Genomic DNA, 25,986 nt, shown 5'->3' on the forward strand with positions numbered 1-25,986 from the left:
TATCCACAAGTCGAGACCTGACAATAGAAACCTTGGAGTGTCCCAATTGATCACAGAGTTTAGCATTTGGGGAAGATTTTGGTCAAGAGAGGATAGGATACTCTTGGTATCTTATTTTGTGTTTGAAGTGTCAAAAATACACATCAACAGTCTTGTTTGACATTGTTTAAAGCACTTATTTTTGATCCAGAAAATCAAGAATCACTTGCTTTTTACAGTTCATATATTTGTAAGGAACTATGCTATGAATACTTTTTTCTTTCTTTGGGAATTCAGGCTTGTAGTAATGTATGACATATGAAGTATAATTTTGCCTGTACATGTCTTGTTGGAAATTGTTTGTAATGGTGTATGACAAAGAATGATTCTTACGTAAAAGAGATTGCATCAGTGTGCTTGCATATGCATCTTGAAAATAGCTGTTTTTGTAAATTTCCCACATTCTTCACTAATACAGCCAAGAATATCTAGATGTGAAAATTTCAGTCCTGCTTGGTGCTCTGCTTGATTATTATGTTTTTATAAATGTGATTCTGACTCTTCCTTACCTATCAGCCTAGCTATGAAAGACTCTTGGGGCCCTTTGAAGGTATTATCTGTCGCCAGTTTGTTAAATGGCTTGGGAGATATTATCTTATGTAACATATGTGGCTATGGTATTGCTGGTGCTGCATGGGCAACAATGTTGTCGCAGGTTAGAATATTTTATTTGATTGGTCTTATAGCTATATATAATATTGAGTGCAATTACTATGGACCACTTGTTATTAACATTTTTATTCGACTTTCAGTGCAGTGTATTTTTTTAAATTCTGATCTGAATCATTACATATGATACCATAAACAGTTTGTTGCAACAATTTTGATGCTTGGATCAGTTAACAAGAAAGGCTACAATGCATTTGCACTCTCTGTTCCTTCCTCAAAAGATCTCGTACAGATTGTCCAACTTGCTGCTCCTGTATTTATATCATTGATAAGTAGGGTAAGTTGTGCATCATGGATTTTATTGCATCACTCATGCCCAATTATGCATTGGTAGCACTAACTATTATGATCTTTCTTTGACATTAGGTTTTTTTTTTTTCAATCGTTACATATATTATAACATCAATGGGACCTGACATGCTTGCAGCCCATCAGGTAGTTTACTATCTTTTCTTTGCTTTATGATGCAAAGAATTTAAAAAGGAAAAAACTTGTGAAAACTCATATGTCATTCACTAAGAATTTATTGTATCATTAAAGCTTGATCTAACAATTATTTTCTAGGACTATTGATAGTTTAAATCTATCTTAGATTTGACTTTTAGTACTGCAGGTTATGATAGGAGTATTTTCTATGTGTACCATTTTTGGAGAACCATTGTCACAAACTGCACAGTCCTTTATGCCAGCACTAATTCATGGTGTTGATCGGAACCTGAAAAAGGTCTGTTTTGCCTCTATATTTCATTTATAAATGTTCACAATTTCTTGTCTCGTGCTAGTGCTTCAAACTCTAAATCTGATCAGAATGTCAATGTTTTTTCTGTGAACCTGAAAATCATATGCATTCAGCATTATAATTTGATATATTCTATTAAGTGGGATGAAGCATGAATTAAGGTCTGGGCACCAACAAAATTTTTGAGCCGATTGTCCTTAGAAAATAAAAGCAAACACTAACAATCGTGATAAGTAGATAACAGATTGAAAGACAAAGTGTGTTCTCTATGTTTTTCACATTTCATGTACCATCACCTTTTCTGCTTGCAGAGGAGCTCTTCCTTTGGGGTAGCAACTATCAATTAAATTTAATCATTTGAAAGAACTTGTAATTAAAGAAAACAGTTTACTTGTACAAAGCTTTAATATTTTCTGTAGAGTAAATAATACTGATGCAAGATTATAGATTACTAATTAACATATGTTATGCGTGCTGTATATGAAGATTCATGTAGTAAGAATGGAATTGTGCTATATGAAGAAGGAGTCACTCACTGGTGATAGCTGGGAATTTTCTTACTGGGAAACAGTCCTATTCATTTTTATTACTGATTGTGTACTGTTTAGCATCATAATTCAAACATATTAACATATAGATCAGTATCTAGTGTAATGCAAAGTTAGTGTATATTGGGATAAGGATGTAACTGTTTACACATTATTATCAGTGTTTCTCAATTATACGATCATAGTACAAGAGAACAGGATGTGGACAAATGTGAATCTGCACAGATTTTTTAAACTTTGGCTAGAAGAAGTTAAAAAAGGCAAAAATATACTTTGCAAAAATACCATTTAAATAATGGTATTGTTTGGTTTGGTTATGAGAAACTTAGAGAAGTAATCCAAATAGAAGCAGATTTGAAGGGATATGACCAGTGCTTTCCCAAGTTTCCGAGATGGGCATATAGGGTTTTGGGGATGACAAAAATTTTCCTATATCTTGGGGATGGCAAGGGGGAAGTTATAGACATACACACAGGCACAAAATTACAAACTATACACACACACATACGCACACAGACATAAAACATATAACCATAAATCACACTAAATGTACAAACTAAGAACACCCTACACAGCTGATAAATTATGAAATCATATAATTGATAAAGACAAAATGAAACAATATGTATTGCAGTATCAAACTTTGTATTTCTCTTGATTGTATGCTATGCATGGAAAAATTCCTGAAGGCATTTAGCAAGTTATCATGTCTCCTTTAATTGAGAATTTGGTAGTTTACTTTTGATTTTAAATCTGTGTAATAATTTTTTTTCATAATAATAATCTATTTCTTGAGGTAACTCTAGTGGGGACATTACATTTTCAAACACCAGGCATGCTTTTAAAACGCTGATCTTTGATGCTAAAAATTCTTGCTGTTATGAAAATCTGCTCACTACTGGTGGTAAAAATTATTTTTGATGATAGGACTGCTGTGGCATAATTTCATTGTTCTAAGCCGTCTAAATTAACTTCTTTACTGAAGACTTCCAATCTTGTTATGCAAATTGTTTGTTGCTGAAATGAGTGTCAAATATTTTTGATTGTTGCTTTAGGAGTTGTTCGGGTTCTATTGAAAAAGATTTCTGACAAAGGGATGCAATAACCTTTTTATACACAAATTCTAGTTTGCAACCTCCATTTGCTAATTATAACCTTCTTCATGTTTTATTGCTTGGCATTGTTGTATATAAAGCGAATATATTATTTGAAAGGCATATTGTCATGTTCCCTTTTTCAAATTAAAATAATTGGGAAGACCTGTGGCCTATTTCTTATTTCCTATAGGCTAAGGGATAAAGTTAGGGAAATGATTGATAATAATGTTTTAAATGATTGATAATAATATTTTAAGTTAGGCCTAGTAATTTAATTTTAAGAAGACAACTTAATTATTATTATTTTATTGTTGAAAAGTGTTTTTGAACATTTTGGATGGAATTTTAGGAGAGAGGAAATTAAAATTAAAGGAGCGTAAAAGGAAGTTATAAAAGGAGGCAAATCACTCAAAGAGAACTTCCATTGGTATTGTAATCGAATCTTTTCAAGAGCTTGAACACTTGTGCTCATCTTATAATCCAAGGATGAAAACCTTAGGGTGTATGAAGTTGGAAGACAAAAACCCTCTTGGCTTTTAGTTGGGATTTGAGGACGAAAAACCCTTTGGTTTTTTAGTCGGAATTGAATGACAGAAACCCTAAAGTTCGAATTTCTAGAAGGAGATTTAAAACAAATAGAACTTTCTAAAACATGATGAAGCTTCTAAGGATTAAAGTCCAACTTCTTAGAGGGAGGATAAAACAATAAAACTTTCTTATTTCTGAGAATCTTCCAAGCTTCCTTCTAGAAGAAGGCAAAGGGTTTCAATTTTCTAAAGATAGAATAAAACACAAAGCTTCTAGAAATTGCTAAGAAGCTATAAAGACATGATGCCCATTCATTAATACTTTGTTTGCCAAGAAGAAGTTTGTATAGCAAAGAAGGAAGCATCAAAACTCTGTCAAACTTCGCCAAAGTTGAGAGAAGCTAGTAGCTTCAATGCATGATCAAATTATCCAACTTCAAAATCTGCCATGTCTATAGGTTTGGAGATCAAAGTGAACAGCTCTTAGGCATAAAGATTATTAGATTCATGCCAAAATCTGATCATATTATCAAATTAGTCTTGCAGAGATAAAGTAAATTCAAGGGTTTGAAGAAAAAAAACTCATATTCTTCAGAGGAAGCAGCTCCAAAATCCAATTTTCAGAAGAATTTGGATGAGAAATAAAGCAAAATCAAGGGTTTGAAGGAAATAAGTTCAATATTTTCCTCAAATTCGCCATTGATAACAGTTTGAAAGTGAAAATTCTACCTTGAACATCTCCAGAAGAAGTTATAAAGCAGATTCAAGAAAGAAGTTCAATTCTTCTTGAAAATCACTCCAAAGTCTGACTAGATTTTAGGAGGATTGACCATATAAAGCAAATCTAAGGGCAACAAATTGAAGGTTTGATGATAAGACAATAAAGCTCTTTATATCTTATCATATTCAGAAAGATTCACCATTGTTCATCCCTGAATCTGCTTAAGGAGATAAAGATCAATCAAATCTGCACATGGCCTTTTTAAAAGTCTCCCAAATATGCACTTCACCTTGTCCAAAAGATTATCAAATCTGCCTCTGATGAGAAAACAAGACAAATTTGAGGAAGATACATATCAAAAACTCATCCAAAATCATTCAAGACAGCAAATTGAAAGTGGATTTGTGTAAGGAAGAATAAACTAGAAAGTAATTTGAATTCACATTGTCCAACTGCTGCTATCATGATCAGCAAGGAAGTATTTAATCATCTCCAAACCCGCCTTGGAAGAGGAAGATTGTTTATATCTGATATACATGTGATAACCTTCCAAGTTTGAAATGAAGCATGAACCAAAATCTGTCCAAAGATGTGGAAAGTCCGCCCTTTCATATCCTGTTGGTGTTGGAAATAAGCCACACTTGGACCGACGATGGACTGGTCCAAGAGGAGCCAGTAGCTCAGTGGTAGAGCACTCCAGCAGCGTATGGAAGTCCTAGGTTCGAGTCCTAGCTGGTCCATGTCTCAACATGGTATCAGAGCCAGATCCAGGCTAGGAGCCCCAAGCACACGAGAGATGTGGCTTAAGGGGGGCTGTTGGTGTTGGAAATAAGCCACACCTGGACCGATGATGGATTGGTCCAAGAGGGGGCAGTAGCTAAGTGGTAGAGCACTCCAACAGCGTATGGAAGGTCCTAGGTTTGAGTCCTAGCTGGTCCATGTCTCAACATATCCAAGGAAGAAAGTCATCCAAAATTTGCTGAGGAATAAGACATGTCTAAAGATTTTGTCCAAAGAAACTAAGCACAAAATTTGTCCAATTAAATCAAGAGCAAATAAAAAATTGTCCAAGGATATGTGAACTTTGCCTTGCCAAGAGGAAAGCCTTCGAGCATGCCAAACAATCCAAAGCATGAAATTTGTCCTTCCAAGAACAAGATGGCTTGACAAATTGGAAGACAATTTGTCTGATCATACTTCTGAAGCCTGCCAAGATGACATGACAAAGAGCAAGACAAATTGTCTGATTATATTTCCAAAATTTGTCAAAGACGAGGACATGTGACTGTCCGAACTTTTCCGATCCATCAATCATGAAGGATGATTGTTCAAGAATATTCCAAGTCCGAGGACAAGCCAATTGACATGAAGCATGCCAAGACATAAAGACTGACACAAATTTGTTCCAAGACACAGACCTTAATATGTCAGACACATTCAAGTTCCTTGTTTAAGACAGCCTAAGAGGGAGAAAACATAAATTGGCACATTCAGAGTTAGGAGTGAAAATTGTCCAAGCAAGTTGATCAAACTTAGGCATGAATTTGTCCAAGGCATAAATGGAATATGTGAAGATGGAGGATTGGTGACCTCAAAATTTGATCCATTAGACAAGAAGACAATCAAGCTGGCATGTTATGAGGAAAGACAAATTTTGACAAATTCACATGAAATCAAACCAACAATCAAGCAGGAAAATAAATTTGACAAGCACATGAAATCAAGGGTCAATCAAACGAACGGGCTGATAAAAGTTTGATACATGAAAAATGGCTAAGTGTGGAATTTTCCACAACCAAAAGAATCAAATTTTGACTAAATGTTGGAGAGTAAACATGAAGAAAGAAGAAGAACAAAGAGAAAAATAAAGAGGAGATGAATCAAATTCTTCTCCAAATTCAGGGCACCTAAAAGAGTGTCCAGGCGTCAGGAAAGAAAAGTCTTCAGACTCGGCGAAAGTATGGAAAGAAATTTCAGATTTCTTGAAGGATTTCATTTCTAAAGAGTCGAAGACAAGCTCCCACGTGCAATTTTTTTGGCACAAATTGGGCAATTCAAGTCAACATGTCTAGGTTCATTGAACACACTACCTGTGCAATCCTAAAAAATAGCATCTTGTGCCACTTGTCTCTCATCCGATGGATATGTGATCTATTTTGGGAAACTTTGATTAGGGTTAGGTTGTTTTAATCTCGACTGTTGATTGGAAATCAATCTTGGCCATTGAATTGTAATTGGGGAGCCTATAAATTGAGCTCAATCCTCATTTGGAAATCATGGGAGCATGTTGCAAAACATGTTGAGATAAGCAATTGTTGCTTAGGATTGCCAAAATAATAAGTAATACATTGTTCGAATTGATGGTGATTATTTCCCTTATTTCCCTCATCATAGTGTAGATTTTATTTCATGTATGTTAGATGAATGAAGGATTTGATAGTTTAGATTGGTGAAACTTTTTGCCATACTTTTATTGAATGGATGATTTTCATTCAATGTGTAAAGTTAGCTTGAGCTTTTGATGTGGATGCTTAACTTCTACTTTGAGTAATATTGTTCAAGTGTTGGAATTATTCATAAGTGTGAAAATCTTGAGCACAACCTTAGAAGATTGCACATGCTTTGCGTAGTTGTCCTAAGTGTGGCGAAACAAAGTGTTGTTACTAGTTTCACCCAGTCTTTATCGTCTATTGAATTCTTAGGAATAGATTAGAATTTCTAAACCCTCATCTCCTTTTCAGTTTTCTTGAAATCTATGATCCAAAACTCAAACGATAAATCTCCATTGTGAATAGAATGAGCCAAGCATAAGTCCCTTTGTGTATTACCAGCATATCACAACGCCCATTGAGCCTATCCACATGTCAAGACCTGACCAAAGAAACCTTGGAATCGCCATATAGTCTTCTTGCAACCTTACCATAACTGGTGGTTTTTCAAGAGAGGATAGAGTATCCTTGGGTATTTTATTCTAATGTTTGGTATATGATAAAACGTACACCAAAATAAATTGGCGCTAGAAGGAGGGCTGAACATTTTGTTGTTTATTTTCTCAAGTGGATAAATTCAGCTGGATGGAAGCAGTATGAACTTTGAATTGCCAAATCAGAGATATGTTAGATCTCTTTTATGTAAAAAAATCCAAAAAAAAAAAATTGAAAAATTGAAAAAAAAAAAAAAATAGAAAACAAAAAAATCAAAAAAGAGATTTCTCGATGGATGGGCGATCGTTTCATATTTCCTGCTATCAGGACAGTCTCCTTGTGAACATCACTAAGATTCAGGAAAATTTGAATCCACAATTGCACCCCAGGAATTCGTCTCGATTTGCTGTACCAGGGAGCTGCCGGATTCATGAAATGACCCAACATGATGAGATGAATTGCTTGACATTCTTGTCAAGGATAGGATTTGTTCTACAAGGGAAAATTTTCTTTTGAGATGTTCCAAAACTAGAATTGTACATAAAGCCTGACAATGAGGGCAATGGAAATGATCCTTTCCTAAGGTTCGTACTTAGAATTCAAAATCAGATAGAACAAGGTAATCAATGACTTGAAGGCGTGTTGCTTCCTCGTTGGTGTCGGATTCACAATAAACCACATTCAAAATTCACTTGTTCTATATGTGAAGAAGTCATCAACCAGGCTAGAAGTCAGTTGGGATTATCAGAATTGCCAAGGAAGTGCATCTGGAATGAGCATCTTAGTCTTGCATCAAAAGAACCAAGCATCGCAACATCTTTAGGTTATGAAGGAAGAAAATCGAAAGAAGAAATTGAATCAAACATTCAAGTAGATGAATATTGTTCCTACATCACACTAGAACGAGAGGCCATTGGAGTAAAGATTAAAGAAGCAATGGAATACATCCAAGCAAGGGGAACCACCCAAGCAGCTATCCCACTAAAGTCGCTTGTTCGCACATATAGACCTTGGAGTCACCTTGTGGTCTTTCTTGCAATCTTGGCACAAGTAGTGATTTTGTTCAGGAGAGGATAGAGTATCCTTGTGGTATTTTATTCTAAGTGTTTGGTATATGATAAAACGTACACCAACACAACCTAGAGAAATTTATCAAGATAAGTTCTATCTTTGAACTATTCTTTAAATTCTAAAGTTAAATAGCATAATAATATATATTTAGTACTGATAAAATTATGTATATTACAACTCTCACTTTAAGCTAAAATTGTTGTCTCAGGACTAAGTTAAGGCACATCCCTGAGGAGACATTTTGAGGAGGAAAGCAATGTGGTTACAATAACCAAGAAAGAGGGAAGTGACAATGGAGGTCAAGCTAATGGCTGCCAATCAAATACTTGGGGAAGAAAAGGCTCAAGGAAGCCCATGAGGGGGGCGACATGGCTCAAGGAAGCCAACACCCTACCTAGATGAGTAGGATGACACAAAAAAGGTCAATCCTCTCTAAGTATAAAGGCTCAAGGAAGCCCATGAGGGGGGCGACATGGCTCAAGGAAGCCAACACCCTGTCTAGATGAGTAGGATGACACAAAGAGGGTCAATCCTCTCTAAGTATAAGGGCTCAAAGAAGCCAAAGATGGGCAACTTGATTCAAGGAAGTCAGCACCCTAAGTAAGAATAAGGGCTCAAGGAAGCCAAAGATGGCCAGCTTGACTCAAGGAAGTCAACATCCTAAGTAAGAATAAGGGCTCAAGGAAGCCAAAGGGGGGGCAGCTTGACTCAAGGAAGTCAGTCTCTTTCAAGATTGGATAGAGATTGCTCAAGGAAGCCAATCTCTTGCATGTGGACAAAATGGCTCAAGGAAGCTTGTCCCTCTCGAGTTGGGCAATGGCTCAAGGAAGCTAGTCCCTCCAAGTTGCAACAGATGCAATAGAAACAAAGTAGTAATCTTTCTAACATTTATCATTTTTTAACTTATATGATTATATGTTTGTACTACTAATCTATATGCAGGTTCACCAAGGAAGGAGACAAGAGTGAGGAAAATTGCTTGAGGACAAGCAAATTCAAGAGGGAGAGACTGTAATGTACCCATTCCATACTTGAAAACAACTAAAATTAATCAATGATTAAAATAAGTTTTAAATAAAGATTTAAACTTATTACTAAAAGAGCAAGCACGATATCAAGAAACTATTAATACCATTGTCGTTCATCATCCATATTCTAAAGATCATACATGATAAACTAATATATAAGAGTTAAAATATGAAGTATGGAATAGACCAAGCATCACTAAAGAACAAGTTTGACATTTGCTTATGCATTGGAAACTCTCCTTCCCGTGGAAGAATGGAAGAGTTTGGAATATGGAAGATTTGTACTAAGACTATTAAAGAGTCCCTTCTATTTTGGACGACGGGACTCATCATTCTTTATGATTGCTGGCCAAGACAGGAGAACATACATCGGGCTGAAGATATTGATTGAGCCATAATGATGAAGAGATCGACTAAATATGCAGAACGATGGTTATCGATGAAGCACGAATAGGAGATGGCAAAGATAGCAGATACTCTTCTCGATTGAATAAACAAAGGAGCATACGATAATAACGTAGGCAGCAATCGTAATGGAAGTTGATATGTATAACATCAACTGTTATGATTGCACAGAAAAACATGTAACAACCTAGTATCATAGTTGCGTGGAAGAAGGATAGTCGATATACTTGGCAGTCAAACTGAGGAATGTGTTTACTATAAACACTACATATTATGAAGACTACATAGCTACGATGTGTAAACCAACAAACACAAATATGTAGACAAATATGCTAGAGGACTCTATTTGCGGGGGTGATACATAGTATTTAATTGATGGTCATTATCTCAATAATACGATAGTGGAGAAGGTTATGTAGACAACGAATATTAGAAACTAGCCGATGACATATCATTATTATGAAGATACTTAATACTAGTGGACTATTACTTAATTAGTTAATCCAATTATAATTTGAAAAAGTGCGATTAGCATGCAAAAAGAAGCATTAATGAATAAGCATTAGACATATCTTTTGGGAACGCAACCTATCATATTCATAGTCAAGATATAAGAAGGTGTCGAAGATTGTTTGTTTAGGGGACAGGGCACCATTATTTGCTTACCACAAAGGAACGAGCAGACACAGTGATTAATTATCATCACTATAGGTGGCAAGGAGAAGACCAATGGCATAAGTATACCCATCATATTAGAAACAGCAGAAAGAGTATATATAGTGTTCCAGATGTCAATTACAACAAGCTAGAGAAATAGATATATCATACAACAGATTGTAACTCATAATTCTTTTTATATAGTATCTATTTCAAGGTTGGTGACTAATTACTTAGAAAAGTAGTCGCCTGTGATGTAAAGTGTTAGTTAATTGTCCTCAGTTTCGAAGAAATTAAATAGGGGACATTACACTATGAAGATAATGAGTGGCACATTCCAATGATCAATGCCATTCCAATCAATAATAAGAATCTATTGAAAGGAAATTAAGCGAGATAAACCTATATCATATTAGCATTGTAATAAAGAACAAAAAGAATACCAATTACACCAAAAATAATATTGGAGGAAGTCGCATCGACCAATATCGAATTAAGGAACTAACTATTTTATTGGTTAGTTACTCCCCAAATGATCGTATTAGCAAGCAACTTCCATGGCCACAATTATATCAATAACAAATGAACATTGGATGGATACCATACAATAGTTTTGAACTGGCAATAAACTTTAGGTTTGATAGTTATAAGCCGCAGATATTATTAAATCCTGATTCCTTAAATTCCTCCAATACAAATGTTGGGAGTATTTTATTTAATCGCCTAGATGCTAATGATATTACTTCTCATGCCATAATAAGGAGATAACAAATGTAATATCGTTCCCATGTTCAATGAAATAATAAACTGCCCACATATAGGGACCCACACACCCAACATAATCAATAAACTCCCCAAATATTTCTTTGCTTGTCCACTCCACACAATAATCACTAAATAATAATACTCTTCAGAATGTTAATACAAAATAATCGCCAGACTAGTAGATGTGGAAATATAAACTAGTCTAGGGAAAATGATTCGTAACTCCACAAAAATATTATTTTATTGTCCAGCGATAAGATTTGTGTGTCATTGATAAAATATTATTCTCCAAATGACTTATTCCTGCATCCATAAAATATTTTAGTCCGAATATTTAATACATACCTCTGATAATAAGTCCTTATTCTCATATAACCTTGTATAATAGTGTTGACGTGTCTAAAATCGCTGAACTTGCGACTTCATCCGGCCAATGCAGAATAGAATAAACTCGCTGAGTATCATATCCTCTCTTGAGATAAGGAAACCCCTAATGCTGTTTTTTGTTTGATCAAAGGGGACAACCTCAAGGTTTTGTTTGTCAGGTCTTGACTGCGGGATTGCTCAATGGTTTGATGTGTTTTTGCTGTAAACACAAGGGGACTTACGATTTGCAACAAGTTGGTCTGCTGCAATTCTCGAATTACGTAATAAAGAGCAAAAGGAAAGGGTTAGGAGATCTAAAACTAACAACACGGGTATGCGGGTAGACGGATTCAACATAACCAATTCCTGCTTGGCCAGAATAGCTCACAACCTTGTAGGAACGGTGCAATCTTCAAAGGGACTTGGAAGATTTTCAGACTGGAGATGCATGGCTAAGCACCCAATTCTGGCACAGCTCAGACACTTGCAATTGAACTAAGCACAATTAAAGGCTCAGGTTAACCATACAAAAGGATACACAATCAGTATATCCTCAATGGTATGAGCCTGAATCTTTAAAACACCCGCACACCCAAAACAGAAAGATCTATCTAAAATGCTGAGAGAAACCATGCAAACAGGATGAAAACAAGACAATAAACACCAAATCAATGTTTAATTTATTGATTTCAGCTGCCTATTACAACAATTTCTGTAGCATCTCTATGCTACTGCTTAAAATCTAACCTATTGTAACTCTAAAATCTAACTCTCTCACTTGAGTCTAACTATTTAACAAAAATCTCTAACTATCTAACCCTTTACAAAAGAAAGGCCTCTGCCTTTTATAGTTTTTACAATTTTGAATCAGAGGGCAGGATGGACTGCATCCAAGGGTCCTGATCTGCCTTCCAGAAACTAGCAGCCTTAACCCATGCCCATTAAATTCTCACTCATCCATTCAACCACAATTTCAACTACCTGCCACTATTTGGCTTCAATTTGAGTCTTTTCGGTAGTTGGACATAATTGTCCACAATTGACTTGTTTCCCCTTTCTTTCAAAATATCTGAGTGGGACCTACAAGCAGTTTTACAATAAAACAATTTCAGCTTTTTAGAAATTGAATTCCTGGAATTAAATCCAGTTGTGTGCCTTTTCTCGAGAAGGCATAAACTTGCAGCATTCAGAGTGTTCTTTGGTCCTTGGTCGTGGTGGACTTCATCTTTGTTCAGCGGCACGGTTCCCAATGTTTGGTCACTCTCGCGCTCCTGCAACGCATTCCCACATCTTTTTTCTTTTCTAGTCTTCAGCGCCTGGCCTTGATTGCGATCCTTCTTCAATTTGCATTTCAGGTCTTTCTCCTGGTTCTTTAATGACATCCTACGACCTGCGAACGATCAATTTCATTTCAATAAATCAATTTGAAAAATTGATTAATATAATTTAACAAATATTTAAATTTAACGCTTGGAGGGTCATTTGAAAATTTCCCAAGTTTTAACGCTTTTACTCCTTCCACGAGTTTAGTTGTTCCTGGCAATTTCGGGCAAGAGGGGCATTTGGAAAGTTTTAAAAACTTTGACATTTTCACTTAAAGGTCCAAATTCGGCCCTTTGGGCACTTTTGCCAACTTTTCACTTTTCACATTTTGGCTAAAAGGTCCGAATTTGGCCATTTGGGGCATTTTTACCAACTTTTCACTTTTCAGATTTTCACTTAAAGGTCCAAATTCGGCCCTTTGGGCACTTTTGCCAACTTTCACTTTTTAACATTTTGGCTAAAAGGTCCGAATTTGGCCATTTGGCGCATTTTTGCCAACTTTTCACTTTTTAGATTTTCACTTAAAGGTCCAAATTCGGCCCTTTGGGCACTTTTGCCAACTTTCACTTTTTAACATTTTGGCTAAAAGGTCCGAATTTGGCCATTTGGGGCATTTTTGCCAACTTTTCACGTTTCAGATTTTCACTTAAAGGTCCAAATTCGGCCCTTTGGGCCCTTTTGCCAATTTTCACTTTTTAACATTTTGGCTAAAAGGTCTGAATTTGGCCATTTGGGGCATTTTTGCCAACTTTTCACTTTTTAGATTTTCACTTAAAGGTCCAAATTCGGCCCTTTGGGCACTTTTGCCAACTTTCACTTTTGAACATTTTGGCTAAAAGGTCTGAATTTGGCCATTTGGGGCATTTTTGCCAACTTTTGATTTTTTTTCCAAAAAGTGCGAGTTTTGGCACTTGGGTGAGTTTGTCAACCTTGGCACTTTGCATTCTTTATCTCCTTTGTATCCCTTGGCGAAAATCGGCATTTCAATGTCATTGCAAGCGTTAACTCTTTCTTCACATTTAGGCGATTTTGCGAGAATTGGGGAGTTTTAAGTTCGCAATATGGCCCTAGAGGCCGAATTTGGTTTTAGCGGCACTTGACCCTTCATATCCCCTTCCTCTTCCGCAAGGACAGAAAGGCACAAATTGGGGGGTCCCTGTCCAAGACGGGGATGGGTGTCGATTCGCACAACAAATAGCCCCTGAAATTTGTCTTTGGAGAATACTTGACAACTCTTTCCTTCGTTATGCTGCAACTGAGAAATTTGGATGATTCCTTCAAGATCATGTAGAGCAGATCAGTCCCACTACTGAAAGTGATTTTCTCAGGCTTGCAAGTTTGAGAATTTCCCAATAAACTATAATATAAGAAATAATTAATCATTCTATGTTCAGCATCAATCCCATGAAATGGTAATTGCTTATTGAATAAATGAAGATGAAAGAATATAAAGGTCATTACATTATGATGTTTCTACATGAAACAATGGAAAGCAGAAAGCGGAAATAGAAACAATCTAGGCAAAGTAAACTTAAACTAAATGACTATTAAATAACTATTAATTACTCTAATATCCCAAAGCCACTTAAATATTGTTAAATTCAGCGCCCACATGGTTACTCCAAATAACTTCAATTAAATGTTTGTCTAAAGTTACTTTTAATTAATTATTTAGTATTACCTTTTCATTAAACATTAGGCAACAATAATAAATAATTAGTTTTAATTCCTCTTTTTTCTATATTTCTCAAATCTATCAAAGATGGGACATTATAGGTGTGGAATGAAAGGTTCTCTTTTCTTGTTCAATCTCTTTCAGTTAATATCCATTGGAACATATTCTTACGTGTAAATTGCCTTGTATGCATGTTATCTTGTTCATTCTCCCCTTCCCTTGTAATTTGTGTAACCGGTCCTACTGTTGTGATGTTTTTGCTTGTAGGTTAATTCTTCTGTTTAGTCGTGTAGCTTGACAGTAGTTTTAATGTCTTTAACCTCTTGCTTGTGAGGAGATGCAGTGCCTTTGATTGTCAGGAAGTGATCAAGTCAGGTAGTCTAGCAGCAGTCAGGTCTTCTTCCAGACTAGTTTGGAGTCCTCTTTACTCTAGATGCTCAGGTGATAGGTGAAGATGAGAGATGAGTGAAGGAGTGAAATTGGAATACCAGTTGTTCTCCTTGGTTTTTCGGAAGGAATAGCAAGGATAAAGTCTTCACCGAAGGGAAAAATCAGCTTATTAAGCAAATGGCTAAGTAAAGAGGAGTAAAGTTGATTGATGCAACCAGCAACTTAGAGTTGGCGAAATTGAACCAAGGAAGAAAAATGTCCTCACTGCCCAAAAGGTCTGGCCATAATGTGTCCTCACACATCAAAAAGTACAGCCACATGATGTCTTCACTGCTCCAAAAGCCCAACCATCCTCATCAACATGTCTTTACACCCCAAAAAGTCTGGCCACATTTTGTTCGCACCCCTCAAAAGTCTGGCCATCCTCATCCACCTTCTTTCGTCCTTCCTAAACCCCGGCCATAATCCTCAACATTCCTCATTGCTCCAAAAGCCGGGACCATCCTTAGAACAATGTTCAGACACATCAAAATCCTCGACCATTTCATGTCCAGACGCATCAAAATCCCTGGCCATACACTGTCTGCATACCTCCAAATCCCTGGCCAGCTTCATCCCTTATACCCTCAAAACCCTGGCCACGGGATGGCCTTTCCTTAGGTTGCTAAGATTTGTGACAGTCTTGGTGAAGAGCAGCAATTTGTCTATCGCTTGGAAGAAGCCCCAATCAGACCTGAAATCAGTAAAATCAGACATGAGATCAGAATTGAGAACATCATTTCCCAAGTGAAAATCATTCATTTCTAGATCTAAGTGAAGGTTTGAAGGCATGATTTAGGATAGTATGGAGCACTTTTTTTTTTTTTTTTTTTAAATAATGCCTCGTAAACTTTTTAACGTGACCGGCAATGCTGGCATGACACGCCCTCCGACTCCACGAGAACGCTTTTGACCCGGAGCAATGAACCGGTGAGGCCACAACTGGGGGACCTCATCCCCACACTTCACTTGTTCAAACCCGCGAGCACAATGGCCCAACATAGTTTTAAAACTCATGGACTCGCCACGGACTCGCGAGTCGGCTCGCCAAGGACTCGTGAGGCGAGTCTTGGCGAGTCCATCTGAAAGACTCGCAAGTCTTTTGCAAGGACTCGTGCGAGTCTTTTGCATGGACTCGCGAGTCTTTCAGATGGACTTGCGCGACCCAAAAAAAAAGCCATGCAAGCTTTAAAATTGAGTTTAACGTGTGAAAAAATTTGGTCTCTCCATCAGGATTCATGTATGGAATATAACATTTAAGTATAAGAAAGAACATATCACTTATACTTTAAGTTATATTCCATATATACTGTCAGGATGTTTGAGAGTGGTTTCGGACCTCCATGAGTTATAATGCAAAATCTAGTTTTTGGAGGATTCTTCAATTTTCCAGACTTAGTCAAATTTCAGGATCCTTCGGCGATGCCCCTTGACCCCAACTTGGGGGCACTGCCCCCAAACCCCCGTCGAAAAATATAGGGGGAAATTGCGCCGATGGAAGTAGGGAAAATTTAACCTCTGAGTTTGATTAGGCTCCATATAAAAGCATAATTAGCATTGAAAAAATCTTGGCATTATACATTTTAGAGGTTAAAGTTTGAAACTATGAGTATGTGACATGTGTAATGTTTCAATTATGGCTCTTATGTTCTCTAAATGCATTAATTTCTTTATGTTTTTTTGTAAAACTACGGTTTTTTTTTTTGCCGAGTCCTTGCCGAGTCTTTCACGAGTCTTTCACGAGTACAAGTCCGAGTCCAAATTTTTGGTTTGCTGAGTCCATGGCGAGTCCGAGTTTTTCAACTATGGGCCCAACGAAGACACAAGGCCTGCAAGCACAATGGCCCAGCAAGGGTTTGAACCATGGTGGCCGCTTCACCAACGAAGTGTTTTAACCGCAACACTACATGTCCGAAGATAGATAGTATGGAGTACTTTATTTACATAGAACTTCTTGATTTTTTTATTCATGCTCTTTTCAGGTTGAAGCCAAAAGTAAAGCATATGAAAGGAAGCAAGTGAGGATGCTATAGCAATGAAGGGGTTGAGGAGATTCAATCACATGGAGAGATTACACTTGCAACATCAAAGAAGACAATGATGCCAGAGAGAGGACTACACAATGGGAAGATATCAAGCTAAGCAAGGAAGCTGATTCTCTATAATGAAGAGCAATCCCAAGATTCATCAACATGAAAAGGAAGAATAAGAATCAGCATAATGGATGATTCATCAACAACATTCAAGGAAGAGACTTCATGACATGAGAAGGGACAAAAAACACTCCAACAGTAGAGGAGGCATCAAAGGAAAGGCGCTACAAGGCGAGTGTAGAGATCAACATCAAGGAAGGAACACATGACTATCTTGAATTTCCTTTAGAATTTCAAGAAATTGTCGCCAGTACAACAAGAGAGTAATCTAAGATAGGAGATTCAAGATGGAGAGCAATGCAAGAGCAAGTTCTAGACATCCTAAGGAAGGAGTTTCCACACAAGAGAAAGAGAATGCAAATTTGATCAGGGCAAAAGATAGTTCCAGAGGAGTTAATCAAAGGTAGAAGATGATGCAATTTGGGAATATCTCCCACCATCATCACATCAAGCACTTGGAAAGGTTGAGTATCAAGAGATATTGCCCGAATCACAAACTCTACTTGTGATGAGTTACAAGGAGTAAGCTGAGGTGGTGCTTAGTCATTTCCAACCCAATCACATCATTCCAAGTCAAGATGCCCAAATTCAATGCACTTGACTCATCCAATGAGGATAACTACCACATGTGGAGGCACAAAGTTTGATGTACCTAACCTCATCATTCACTGGTCGAAATTCAAGGATGGACACGTGTCCTATGTAATGTAATTCAATCATTGGTCAAACATTAAATGTTATGTAATGGGTGTAACAAACCCTAATTAGGGTTTCTATCTTTTGATCTTGTCCATTGATGTTGATTTGGTCTTGGCCATTTAATTGTATTGAGAGCACTATATAAGGATCCACTTCCTCATTTGTAAAGGTTTATAGTTTAGCAATAGACATTGAATAGTTAAAAGACAATAGTTGATACCAAATAGCTAGAGTAGAGTAGGAGAAAAGGAGATTGTTACCAAGATTTTGTTGCAAGAAGCATATTATTTTCATTGAAGATATGGTCAATTTCATGTGTTAGTCAAAATTTGCATGGTCTTTACTTCTCATTTATTTTCATATTGACTAGATGGATGGAAGTTATTGTGGATGATTAATGGTGAAATTCACATGTTCATACTACTTGTATTTTGCTGATTGCCAAATACTTTGCGTAGTCAACTGAACTCTTTTTTCAAGCTCAACTTCTACTACTACTTACCCATTGATATGCATCGCATTGATGGTGTCTATGTTCTTGGTGGTGATTTGAACATCATAAGATTGCCTTAGAAGATCGCACTAGCTTTGTGGAGTTGTTCTTTGCATGGCAAAGCAAAACCTAGTAGAGTTTCACTAAGTCATTCATAGTTTCTTGCATCCCTAGGAGTAGTGTAGTCTCTCTAAATCAAGTAAATTCTCACATTCCAGCCTCATTCAAGCAAGAGTTCATGCAAAATGTAAGTTCCCCCTTGTGATTCCAAATTTCCAGCAATATCACATCAACCATTGAGCTTATCCACATATCAAGACTTGACATTTGGACCTTGGAGTCACCTCATATGATCATGGAGTTTAGCATAAGAGGAGATTTTGTTCAAGAGAGGATAAGTGTTGACATGTATTTTGTACACAGCCAAACATAGAATAAAATACCTAAAGGTACCTTATCCTCTCTTGAATAAAGTCTCCGAATGCTGAAGATGTCGCGAAAAGGATCAATCTGGATGACTTCAAGGTTCTTTGCTGTAGGATCTCTATGTGTGGATAAGCTCTCTGTGGTATGATGTGATTTGCTGGAATCACAAGGGGACTTACACTTGATGACTAAACTTCTGTTTTGCTTTGAATATTGTTGGAACACAGGTTTTTACTTGCTTTGACTTTGAAAAAAGGAAAAAAGACGAGGGCGAGGAAAGGATCTAATCCTAACACTAAGAATGTAGGAGCAATGAATGATCTTTGATGGGATTCTAACTAAGTCTTGTTTTGACATCCCAGGAACATCTCCGCAAGGTTAGTGCGATCTTCGAAGGAAAGCTTTATGATGTTCAAATCATCACTGCAGGCATAGACACCATCAGGCTGATGCATATCAATGAAGAAGCGACAATTGAAGTTAAGCTTAAGCTGAATGATTCCAGTTGACTACACAAGGCAAGTCTGCAATCAACATACTGCTAGTAGTATGGATATACGAATTTCACCATCAATCAAACACATTTCTTCCACTCATCTAATAACATGAAATCAAATATGAGAAGTATAAAGACCATGCAAATTGTCGAATCGACCCATGAATTTCATCATTTCTTCAATGAAGTTTTACAAGTCTTTTACAACAACATCTTGGCAACAATCTTTGCCTTCTCTCTCTACTCTACTCTAATCGCTATTCTATCAACTGGCTAATCACCTTCTAACTACTCTCTATTCACTAACTTCTTTCTAACCGCCTTCTATTATCCTTTACAAATGAAGAGCCGGGGCTTATATAGTGCCCACAATACAATTCGATGGCTAAGATCAATTTGAGATCAATGGCCAAGATTCAATAATGAAAACCCTAATTAGGGTTTGTTACAACCATTACATAACATTTAATGCTTGACCAATGAAATAATTGTATTAATTGGACACATGTCTTCTCTGGAAAATTCAACCAATGGATAGCTGGGGTAGGTACATCGAAGTTTGTGCCACCTTCCATGAGTTAGGTACATTGAATTTGGACATGCTGAGGTGGACCAATCCGACTGGAGAAGTGATGACTGGGATGCCAACTCATCTGACCCTTGGTTGATGCCAATTTGATGTTGCTGAGAAGCTAGCTTTAATTAACTCTTCTGAAACTATCTGCTTCTTCAATGAACCCTTGCTCTGACTTCTCTTGTCTTTGATGTGCAGGATGATTGATGTACCTCGCCTTGGAATGCTGGATTGGAAGAAGTTATTCCCGATGATGCCTGACCGAAGAAGACCGTCCTTGTCGATGGTAGACTGGAGGAGATTGCCCTTATCCTTGCTTGATCTTCTTTGATGATAGCCATGCCGACTTGTAGATCTTCCGGGCTTTGGAGTCGCCATCTTGATACCTACACAACATTTCACAATTAGTAATATATCTTGAAGTGTAGAAATTAGGATTAAAAAAGGAAGATTTAAGATTTTAATTAGGAAACTTCATGATAAATCTAGAGTTATCATTTCCTAATTAACCATGCAATACTTAGACTTTCCAAAACAAATGCCCAAAAATCAAACTTTGAACAAGGATGCTAGGATAGTTTCGCCATACCTCCTCTTGAGTATTAAACTCTAAGAAATGATGCAAAAAATGGATTTTGCTAGGCAAAATTTAAATCAAAATTCTCCCTTGGATGAATTGCGCCTCCTCTAGCTTCAAAAAGAATAGACTCCACCCTCTTTGATCTTCAACACTTAGTAGAAATTCGCTAAGTAGAAATTCGCTCCACTCTAGCCAGATTTCGCTCCTCCAATTCGCACTTCAACTTTGCAATTGAAAAAGGATGAATGAATGATTTGAAATATGAAACAAACCCCTCCAATATATAGAGTGCTCACCTCTCTTCTCTCCAAGGCCGACTTGCCAAAAGGGAAATGAAAATGGAATAAAATCCTCCTCAAAAGAAGGCCGACTTGCTTGTAAAAGCAAATAAATGTATTTGAGCGCTCAACTTGTAAATTTTTTAATTTATTTAAATTAATTTTAATACCTCTAGGATGCTTATTTTGATTATTTCAAGGTACAAAATTAATTTATTAAATTAAAATGCCTTTAATTTAATGCGAATTTGATTTAATCTTTCCAAAGGCTTCGAAGTGAGCAATTTTGAGGATTTTAAGGAATATCAACGCTCAATAATGTAAAAATGAAGGATATCACCAATTTCGCCCTGGACCTTTAGCGAAGGTCAGGAGTGATTTTTCAATCTTGCTCTTAATCCTTCTTCTTTTAGATTCCAAATTGCTTCCAAGACATAAAATATCATCTCTTCTTCCTATCCACACAAGATTTGGTCTCAATTCCTCAAACAAAGGAGAGGATCCTGAAAAATCGCTATGGGCCCTCTCTGAGGGTCAGGAGCGACTTTTTGATTTTAAGCTTGATTATCCACCATTTTTCATTGAAACTTCATTCATCACTTGGCAATGTTCTTCCTTAATCCACTCCAACCAAATTCGCTTTGTTGTTGCAAGGTAAAATGAGGATTTTCAACAATATCGCTATGGGCCCTCTCTGAGGGTCGGGAGCGATTTTTCGCTGTGGGCCTTCACTGAGGGTCCGGAGCGATTTTTTGGTTCTAGGCAAATTCCTTTATCTTTTAATCTTCAAATCACCTCCAAGGCATAACATATCACGTCCTCAAGCAAGATTTTGTCTCAATTCTTCAAACAAAGGAGAGAAAACTGGAAAATCGCTATGGGCCCTCTCTGAGGGTCCGGAGCGATTTTTGTAATTGCCTTCAAAATATTGATTCTCAATGATTTCTTTTCACTTCAAGGCTTTTCAAACATCGTTTCAAACCCATGCCTAACCTTAGCTTTCCTCAAACTTGGGTGAAAAATTCCCATTTTAGGTTTCTCGCTGTGGGCCCTCTCTGAGGGTCCGGAGCGGTTTTTCGCTGTGGGCCTTCAGTGAGGGTCAGGAGCGATTTTTTATTTTTGGGTTGATTTCTTCTTGTGTTGAACCTCCAAATTATATTCAACGGATAGAACATGCTTTCCTTCATCCCTTCTAATCATAAAATCACTTTGATCTTGCAAGAATAATGCATATTTGAAAATCTCGCTGTGGACCCTCTCTGAGGGTTAGGAGCGATTTTTGCTACCTGGACCAAAATGTTTCACTTTTCATCTAAAAATCACTTTGCCAAGGAAGATGTCATCTTGTTCTTTTCTATGAATAAAAATTCATGTCCAAGAAAGGTCCAAAAATGTGCACATAAAGAAAATCGCTGTGGGCCTTCTCTGAGGGTCAGGAGCGATTTTTCCTTTCTTGGGCAAAACTCCTTCAATTCATCATCTTTGATCAAGTCTGGATACTTCACTGTGCTCATTTCATCCATCCCCATGCCTTTGACATCTTAAGTCGACCAAATAAGGCTAGCAATGACCCTTATAAGATTTCTTGCTGTGGGCCCTCTCTGAGGGTCAGGAGCGATTTTTCTATTTTCAACAAGGTCCTTCATCATTTCTAGCCAAAACTTCTTCAGGTGGGTGGAGAAAGTCATTCATTTCCCTTTCATGCTCAAAACTTAGTCCTTTTCCATTGCAAAATGAAGTAAATCAAAATCTCGCCCTGGACCTTCTCTGAGGGTCAGGAGTGATTTTTCGCTGTAAGCCCTCTCTGAGGGTCAGGAGCGATTTTTCATGTTTTGCTCAAATTTAGCATTTTTCAACCTCCAAAATCTCTTCAAGACATTTCAACTAGGCCCCCTCACTGACTTGCAAACTTAGCTTTGTCAAATTTTAGGGAAAAGGTGGGTTTTTGGTGTTTTTCGCTCTGGACCCTCAGCAAGGGTCAGGAGCGAGATTTGACTTTTTGAACTCTCTGTCAGGATAATTTTATGGAATATAACATTTAAGTATAAGAAAGAAGACTTATACTTTAAGTTATATTCCATATATACTTTCAGGATGTTTGAGAGTGGTTTCAGACCTCTAGGAGTTATATTGCAAAATCTAGTTTTTGGAGGTTTTTCAGTTTCCAGACTTAGTCAAATTTCAGGATCAGGACATTCCAGACTTAACCAAATTTCAGGATCAGGACATTTCGGACTTCATCACTCACCAACTTGACCTAACTCAAGAAGAACCTGCTATCCAGGTGATCCCCTAGGCAACCCTCAAAATGCAAAGGCTAACAAACAAAACCCTAAAAGACCCGAAAAACAAACCCTAGAAAGCAAAAAAGCAGGGGTCCCCATTTGCAATGGGGCGATGTGTGAAAACGTCACAACAATAAGATACCTTGGTATTTTATTCTTTGTATGAAGGGCATAAAAAACAAATCAACACCTACTTTATTAGTTGATAACAATATTTTTTTGTTTGTGACTATGTTATTCAAATGAGTATTGCTTAGTTGATCTTCAATTAATCCTTGCATCAGAAAGTGAGTTGACGATTGATCTTAATGTCATATAATGATTCAGTTTGAGTTTTGAAAAGGGAGAATTGTAGTCTATGCTTATTTAATCACTTCTTGTCGTTCTTCTTTGTTGGAAGGTTAATTTTTAGTGATGCTTATGCATTTATTTTCAAAGGGTTTAAGTAGGTAGTATTATTTTGTGATTAATGATAAAATGCTCTCTCTCTCTCTCTCTACGTGGAAATGAACTGCCAATGATGAGGCTATGTAAAGAATAAACTGAGCAAATTGAAGTGTACAACTGTCTTGTATGAATTAATATCTTAACCTATTCATACTTTTGTCAAGAGGGATAGCTAGCCTTAATACATGTATGAAATGATATTTTTTTCTCATTCTTATTGTCATTCTCTTTGGAAGAGGAAAAAATTGGCAGTCGACCATGAGTTGAATGTTATTGCTTAAGTTTGTGAAAAGGCTAAATCGTAGCTTCCTTCCTTACTTTCATGGTTGTGAATTGGAAGGTTAAATTAGATTAACAAATTTATATTATAAATTGAATGAATTAGAACTAGGAACACCATGAATGAATTGAATGAGTTAGAACTAGAAACGTCATGAACGCATCTTCCTTGTTTTATGCCATCATATTGTTTCCCATTAATAGTCTTCTCCATCTTTCCTCCTAGGCCAATTTGGAATGGGTCAGTTGGATGTTGAATTGGATTTGGGTGCTGTGTGCAATGGTGTTTTCTGCCTTGGCTTAGCAATCTTCTAGCACAAAGTCTGCAATGCTTGAAATGTGTCACCATAGCACCCTTGTCTAGTTTTACTCACTTCATGAGCATATTTTGAAATGTTCTTTGTTATCAGTGCTAGGTGGCATTGCACATGGCAATGACATTTGTGTGTGTGTGTTGCAATCCAATAGCAATGATGCTTTTTCAAACCAAAAAGAAAGTTGGTTGAATGGTTGTGATGTATGTCCATGGTTAAATTTGGTGATGGCATCAAGAGCTGAATTAAAAAAGGGATTCCTTGTAAAGAAATTGTACAAGAAAGTAGTTGAGGAGGTGTATGTCCATGGTTAAATTTGGTCATGGCATCAAGAGCTGAATTAAAAAAGGGATTCTTTGTAAAGAAATTGTACAAGAAAGCAGTTGAGGATTTTTTTGTAGCCCAACATTTGTTAATAATTGAATGATCCTTAAACTTCATCCTTTTTTTTTGTATTTTCTATATATATTTGTTTTGTTATGACCCTTTACAATCTAATTATAGCATTTTCCTTTGAATATCGAATAAAATGATTTATAAAATTTATATGCTATATGAAATAATTTAATAACTATTTTTGTTCATTGAACATAGGCACGATTATTACTTCAATCTCTTGTTGCTATTGGAGCTGTAGCTGGTTTTACTTTGGGATGCATAGGCACACTTGTTGCATTATTTTTTCCTCACATTTTCACAAGAGATACTGCAATAATCAACCAGGTGAACATTATCAAAGTTTATTTCTGCATATGGTATTTATATGAATGTAACTCCTATGATTTATTTCAGTTCGATCAAAGATGTAATCATGTTATAAACATATCTTTTATCTGTTCTTTCTTAAATTTACTGTGTTATCTCTTAGCATAAATGAGAATAAAGTCAACTATTTTAAGCCTTGACAAGGTTTGAATCTACACAAACATAACCAAAAAATCTTATTTTTATTCTTCATGCTTAAGGAGCCATATACGAAAATGCACTTGGGATAAAAGTTGGGACATTACGTGCTTTAAAACTCTATGTAGGAATGTTGTTGACTTGTAGTTGGGGTTTTAGTATTTAACATGTTAGTGTCCTATATATTAGTCTTGCAATCCCTTAGGCTAGTGATTCCTGTAGTTTGTATTTAACATGTTAGTGGCTATAGTCAAGAAATACTAGGCCTATAGTATGTATTTAATATGTTAATGGCCTATATACTCACTTAGGCAATTGATTACTTGACTGAAGGCTAGGGATTCTTTGACTTCATTGCATCGATTTTCTGTTGATTATGATTTGTTACAAGTGATCTTCAATTGATTAGAAAGATTAGTTCAAGTATGTGTAACTGTTTTTTTTTTCTTTGGCTTTTTCCTTTTAACTTTTATTTTTGTTGTGTTTTTGCACATTTAGGTTTGAATATTTCATATTTTCTTTACTTGTTTCTTTTTCTTTCTTTCTTTTAGAGCTAGGATTTACAACTTTTAAATTTCAATCTTGATTATTTATTTTTTCCACGGTTTCCAACTTTGCAAATAGAGATGGAATATAGAAGTAATTGTAGTAGTGGCAAGATTAGGGACCTTGCTTAGAGGTGTGGAACACCCAGTTTAGAGGTTGGAATGGTGGTTCACAATTATGTGCTTGAGGATAAAAGGAGGCATCAGCTGCCTAAACTATCACCTTGCATGTAAATATAATGTCTTGGATTGGGGTTAACATGGAAATGTGTAATTTTGTATTTTTTTCTGATTTTGAAACAAATATAAAATTAAAACAGCAAACTGAATTTAAACTAAATGCTGGTCACAACAACAAGTGGCTGGAATTCACATATCAAACTTGTTTTGACGTTTTCACACATTGGCCCATTGCAAATGGGAACCCCTCTTTTTTCGCTTGACTGGTTAGTTGTTTTTGCTTAGTTAGCTTGGCAGTCAATTTTGTTTCCTAGCTCTGGTAAGGAAGGTGATGTATTGTCAATCTGAATG

At 36.5% G+C, this 25,986-nt stretch overlaps 1 protein-coding gene across 1 annotated transcript in view; it reads left to right on the forward strand.

Annotated features, from left to right (window-relative positions):
• The window catches only part of LOC131070134 (protein DETOXIFICATION 46, chloroplastic), a 239,690-nt gene that overhangs the window by 124,885 nt on the left and 88,819 nt on the right, over positions 1–25,986 (forward strand). The window contains exons 6-10 of the mRNA XM_058005669.2: positions 556–694; positions 848–985; positions 1,075–1,143; positions 1,322–1,432; positions 24,602–24,730. Of these exons, the coding sequence (XP_057861652.2) occupies positions 556–694; positions 848–985; positions 1,075–1,143; positions 1,322–1,432; positions 24,602–24,730 (586 nt within the window). The remainder of the gene's footprint in view (positions 1–555; positions 695–847; positions 986–1,074; positions 1,144–1,321; positions 1,433–24,601; positions 24,731–25,986) is intronic.

This window comes from Cryptomeria japonica, chromosome 1, assembly GCF_030272615.1.
Source record: "Cryptomeria japonica chromosome 1, Sugi_1.0, whole genome shotgun sequence".
Taxonomy (NCBI): Eukaryota; Viridiplantae; Streptophyta; class Pinopsida; order Cupressales; family Cupressaceae; genus Cryptomeria; species Cryptomeria japonica.